This window comes from Merops nubicus, unplaced genomic scaffold (genome assembly GCF_000691845.1).
Source record: "Merops nubicus isolate BGI_N331 unplaced genomic scaffold, ASM69184v1 scaffold48392, whole genome shotgun sequence".
In the NCBI taxonomy this organism is placed as follows: Eukaryota; Metazoa; Chordata; class Aves; order Coraciiformes; family Meropidae; genus Merops; species Merops nubicus.
The window spans coordinates 35,551-41,821 of record NW_008596667.1 but is presented as its reverse complement, the minus strand read 5'-3'; the positions used below and the strand labels follow the sequence as shown (position 1 = coordinate 41,821).

The following is a 6,271-nucleotide window of genomic DNA, read 5'->3' as shown; positions in this document are numbered from 1 at the left end:
TCCTCAATGACATATGCTTAAAGAAACCAGGCAAACTTTATACAAGATAATAAATGTACATCCTTTAAATAATGAGCATTGTCCTCAGATTATGAAAAATCTCACTGTTTTCTCTTATAGCTCCCAGTGTTATATTTCACCCATGGCTGAACAGACATCTTTCCCAGACATTGTTCCAACCTGAACTCACTTGTAAGTATTGGAAGCATGTCCTATGCTCCAGACAAACATCAGACGTTCCTTGTGATCTCACTTTCCATTTTCTAATGCTTCCCCGGTTTTAAAAAAAGCAGCTACTAGAGTAGCTTTGGATTTCTTCTCTTAAGTGAACTGAACAGTTTATCTCAGTTTCTTCTGCCTGAATAACGGGCTTCCTGGGATGGCTGGAAGCACATGTTGAGAGTCTGTATGGAGTGCACAGGCACTCCTGTAGTGTTTCACATGTAACAGACACACGTGCCTCTCACTGGATGGGAAAAGAGGTAACTTGTTCCACATAGTTTGTGCAGAAGTAGAGGCAGCATCATAACCTGTATCAACTACTTTCTGAACCACAAACAAAGCTCAGATGTTACTGGAATTCCATTAAACTCATGGAATGACAAAGTTTGGCAATCTGCAACAAAAATTTTCTCACACAAGCCCTCCTTGGACTCTTTCCTCCTGCAATCTATCAACAAGGAAGAACATGGTTGCTGTTACTCTCAATCATTTAATCCCACCATTTATTTTTTTACAGGATCTTTGTAAGACTTGCTCCTTCCCGTGATTCAGAACTATTTTGAAAGTGTTCCTTTAAAGAGCATTCCCCTCCAAGTGCAGTGAGTCTAAAGCCATACAGATGAAATGCAACAGATGCAATTACTATTATTATTATTACCTTTTCAGCATACCATGCTGTTATAGGCATAGACAGCCTGTATGACACACAGTCTACTTCTTCCTCTCTCTTTCCTTAAAAATATGGATTTGTAATTGTTCACAAGGGTCAATAATAGTTTAGAAAAAAAGCAAACAGTTGAATTTTTTTATATTTAAAAAAGCCTCCATACATATTAAATCACAAGACTGAAAACACAAAACAAATATCACTACTGCATACCTTGTCTGAGTCATGGTTGATCATTTTGACATCAAGTAAGGATTTGATGGTTTTTGTCAGTTCCTTCTCATTCATTTGTGTACTGTCCTGAAGCTCCTTGTAGCTAACGGTTTCACTGTTGTTGAAGGCAAGCAACACTGCCATTTGGTATGTTGTGACCATGGCCACATAAGGTTTGCACAAATAATTCATTTTTACTTCACCTGTAATGATACAAGTAGTATTTTATGAACTGATGGAATGTGCTGAAAAGTCATCTGAAACCTAACTCTTAGAGCTCCTTGTACATTTCCAGACATTGAGTTCACACTTAAGTATTCATTTAACAATTGGAATGGGAAGATGAAAACTGATCTTTTCAATATATATATAAAGAATGTGGTTTGCCACAACCCCCCCCCTTTGATTAACTATGAACACTAGAACAACAGTGTTTTCAACAAAAAAGAAAACCTACAGTGTTAAATTTGAACTATACAATTTTATTTAGAGTCATAAAAAAGGCAATTCCAAATAGCTTCAGTGCATTGCCATGCATAAACTTATTATTAGCTTACACAGAATGGCGATTACAGGAAAGTTGTTCCAAAGAAAGGTTTAAAGACAAAATACAAGACTTGTCCATTAAAAATATTTTACAATATTCTTATATTCTTTAAATTCCTCTGATTTTATTTAAAAAAAAAAAAAAAAAAAAAAAGCAGGAAAAGAAAAGGACTGAAGAAACCTGCCTGAAAGCAGATTCACATTTTCTGTGTGAATGTGAGTGCAAGTTAATGGCAATTTTCTACTATCAGAAGTAAAATTTCTTTACATTATATTGTTGTATGCTAGTCTGGTTTTCATCTCCATGTAGTGTCTTGTGGTGCTCAGTTGTTAAAAGCCTGACACTGAAAGCACTTAAAACAAAAAACTATATGCTGATATACCACACTAAACTACAATTACAAATCTCTTTTAAGATAATTTTTAACATATTTCTACATAGTAAATACAAACATCAGTAAATACATATACGTATTTACTTAAATACTTAGATATCTGAGTAAAACAGTATAATATTAATTCTTTAAATTATTCATTATTCAGCTAAGAAACTACAGAAACAATTCCAGGGCAATTGTTATCATTTCAGCAGTCCTGCAGTGCCATTCTGTACTTCAGAAAGTACAATCTAGTTTTACTCGGGTTTAACAAATCACAGATAACATATGCGAGTTTATCAAACAAACTTTGGAAATACTAAGCAGCAAATATCAAATTGCTTTTTAATGCAAAATAAGACTTTATATGTAACCATGTTCCAACTCAAAAGCCCTTTATAAATGCCAACCAATTTTTAACATATAATTTCCAGTTGTATAGGGCATAAGTTTAGCAAAGCAGTTGTCTTTACCTGTACAAAGATAATGTAACCAAGTAAGCTTCCTTCCACTAAAATGCTGACTGTAAAATAATTCAAACTGCAAAACAAAATGAACTTCAATTAGTCACTCATATAAATACTGACAATACCTTGTCATCACACTGCCATCCCAGTGAAGAAATACTGGTTTTATGTTCATCAAATTGGATGCAAACATTGCATCAATTCATGACAGCATTTCCCTTTACAGGATTGGTGATGACTGAACATCAGTCATTTCATGGACTACTTGAACAGATTAACATATCACTTGATGACTAAATCAAAAAGATTGTTGACACATTCATACTCTCAAAGCATAAAATACTGTAGTGTTCCAAAGAAAGACCAACTGTTCTAAATTCCAAAGAATTTCTAATCTTGTTAAGTTTTATTTTTCTGTTCTTTCCAATTCCACAGAAATACAAGTATATTTTTATTTTTTCACCTTGGCAAAATCATTCTATATTCCATGGCCTTGACAAACTATTTAAGATCAATTCAGAAAATCCATATTACTCATTTTTTTTTTTTTTAAACAACATCTTTCAAGTAAACATGAACTTTTAGTTAACAGGTACTTCACACAGCCACTTCATGACAAATCTCATCTTACATTCCTGAACATATTTTTAGGGGAAATTCCAAAGCAGCAAGCTTCAAACTGAGCACAGTGTTTGCCACCTTCCAGTTTGGATTTCAGGTAAGACACAACTACGCAGTTTGCAAACATCTCAGAATCAAGAAGTGACTACAGAACCTTCTACAACAACCTGTTTTCACATGTTTATGATTTAGGAAGTAACATTTCAAAGTTGTTCTGGCACCCTAAAATTGAAGCATCCATTCAAAAACAGTATTTTAAAAATCCTATAAGCAAATTTAGCACTAATATTAATTGAAATTCCTTTTTTAAAATTTTCAATTAATTCCTTGTCATTATGAGAAGTGCTAAATCGATCACTCTTGAAAGCGTTTTTTCCTGATATTTAAATTACACAAATTACACAAATATACAGCAGAACAGGAATATGAAAACTACCCCTAAACAAGATAAGGCCTTAAAAAACAACTTAAAAATCCTCTCTTCTTTAAGAAAGTTTTTGGGGTTGTGCAAATGCAAATTAGCTATGCAGTTTGAAATTTGGCACTGAAGTGCACAAGTCTGGCTATTGTAAAGACCACATCCCAAAAGACTCTAGGATTGTAATTCCTGGAAGATTCTTTCCAAGTCCTATTTACATACATTTCAATGTCATTTTCACCAGCAAAGAATAAGAGACAGAAGGGCATAAATGACCTGTGGGCTGCACTAAGAAAAATCTGAATTTACAGAGAAGCAGCAAAACCATCTCATATTATATATAATCCATTAATCCTGCCACTCCTGGAAACTAGCAAGCAATGGACAGCGAATAAGAAAGAGCCTTAGGAAAGGAAAGAAAGCACTTGATTTTGAACAACAATTAAAGATTTTCCAGCATGCTTAAAAAACCTTTTGAGGACATGGCTTTCAGCTTAGTTATTGTAGACTAAACTGATGCAGAAAAGTTACTCTGGCAGGAAAGAAGAATTTCTCCAAATGCTAAAGGGGAAGTTTATGGCAAGGTTTGTAAAAATGGAGATTTTATTTTGACATATGTAATATAAGAATCTGATAATTTTGCTTGTAAGAAAAAATATGAAAATGTGGATTTTTAGTAGCATTTTGGTAGCTACAGCATTCTTTTGGATGTCCTTTGAAAATAACTCAAATTTGGCAGAAAATCCAAAGAAAAATTAAAATATAAATATAAACTTAATCCTATGTGCTAGCCCTACAGCCAAGTGGAACAAATCAGACTGCGTTTATTGGCATGTGCCTGATAATCTTTAGTTTTAGTATTTAAGATTTATTTTTTTTAAATTCAGAAATTCTACTCTCATACTGCCTATCTGAAAGAAACAAGAAAGTGTTACTTGCAGACTAATCCTAGAGTGTAACTGCTTTTTGGTAATGAGAAAAATTTCAGCAGATTCAAAGAATGTGTCCTTAAAATGGGATCAAACCTCCAGAAACTCATGTAGCCAACCCTGTGTACACATCAGTTTGGCTTACTCTGATTTGGTCTGGCAATTCTGATTAAAACTGAAGGAAGATAGAAAAAGCGTGGACTTTTGTCCTCTTTAAGAATCAGGTGTTTCTCCATCCACAAGCTTACACAGTATGAAAAGCAGTATTTGCACACCATTCAAACAAATATATATTAATAGGAAGCTCCAGCATTCTTGGAGCCTGAAAAAGCTGCTGAACTGTTTGTCCAGTTACAGAGGTACTCCCATACTTTGGAATGCAACTGCAATGCTTTTTTTCTTTCTAAATCCTAGTCAAAATCCTGAAGAGAGGTCTCTTCCTTCATGGGTCAAATGATCAAATTTGACAGCAAAAGCAGACATTGTCAGTTTTTCAGATTCCCTAGTGTCACATTCTATTTCCTCAGAGAATTACATTTTAGAGCATTAATTCTAATTAGATGACGTGAATGATTTTGCTGCTTTAAACTGCAAAAAACTGGGAAGTTAGGCAAACAACCCAGACTCTGAGCTTCTTCTGATACGTGTGTCTATAACAATTTTCCAGTTGAAGCACAGCTGTCAATACTCCTATTTTAAGCCCAAACATAACAGCAAAATGTCATCAATCACTTTCCGTGGGTCTCTAAGTATGGGCTGGAAAATATCATATTGCTAAAACCAAGTGCCACTTAATACAGTGGAAATAAAAGCAGAATAAACAGTTATAATACTTAGCAGTAATACATGAAAAAGCTCCCTCACCGCAGAAATAGATATTTGCCATTATAATTTACATCAGATAACAATTTAAGCTACAAGAGCTACTTAAAAGATCTGTTATGTGCAAAAATATGAAATTTTTATTGCCCAAAATGTACTCAAACATTAAATATACTTTAGCAATGACCAACACACATCTTCTGTATTTTAACACAAATGTTGTACAGGTAAAACTTACAACGCAATAATAGAATCAAAAGTAGTAAAATATTCTAGCTCTACAAAGTAGAATAATTGCATAAAAAGAGTATTTGTCCAAAGTAAAACCTTTACTGCTTAGAGAATTCATAACATAAGCTTTAAAGAAATTTGTACAAAGCTTGATTTTGAATGGCTCCTGTGAAACAGGGAATTAGAAAAGTGTATTTGCACTTTAATCTGCTATTGGATCTGTTCAGGTTTAATATAAGGAAAAAAATCACCTTTTATCTAAATATTAGGAGTTGGTTTTGAAGCTAAGAATCAAGCCAGTTCATTTCATTGTATGTATTTGTACCTCCCTCATCAACCACAAAGTGTAGAAGAGATGCAAAAAGTAAAGAGAAGCTATATAAATACATACATAAATTTAGTATGTAATTTGTGTGACCCTTCCAAATGTTACACGAACTGGAAATAGGATGGTCATAATTTACAAACAAAATGAAGCAGCTCAGGTTTTTCTCTGTTAGAGTGTTGATTTTGTATTCGTAGTTATTTTACATTTTGCACGTTTATAAGAAGCCTCCTACTAACCTACCATCTGTACACTTTTTTCCAGTTCCTGAGGAATTGCAAATGTAGAAGAAGGAGCCTGAGTCAGAGGCCATGCACCAGCCTAAAGGTATTGGGAGAAATAAAATCATTAACATATACATTAAAGTAAAAATAACATTATTAAACATAGCTATAAGTGTATGTTATGCTCTAAGACGCTCAATTTACATCAG

At 33.6% G+C, this 6,271-nt stretch overlaps 1 protein-coding gene across 1 annotated transcript in view; it reads right to left on the bottom strand.

Annotated features, from left to right (window-relative positions):
- Positions 1–926: 926 nt before the first annotated feature.
- The window catches only part of CUL2 (cullin 2), a 38,267-nt gene continuing 32,922 nt past the window's right edge, over positions 927–6,271 (bottom strand). The window contains exons 15-17 of the mRNA XM_008936419.1: positions 6,082–6,159; positions 2,499–2,565; positions 927–1,305 (exon numbers count right to left, since the gene is read on the bottom strand). Coding sequence (XP_008934667.1) covers positions 1,061–1,305; positions 2,499–2,565; positions 6,082–6,159 — 390 coding nt within the window. The 3' untranslated portion in view covers positions 927–1,060. The remainder of the gene's footprint in view (positions 1,306–2,498; positions 2,566–6,081; positions 6,160–6,271) is intronic.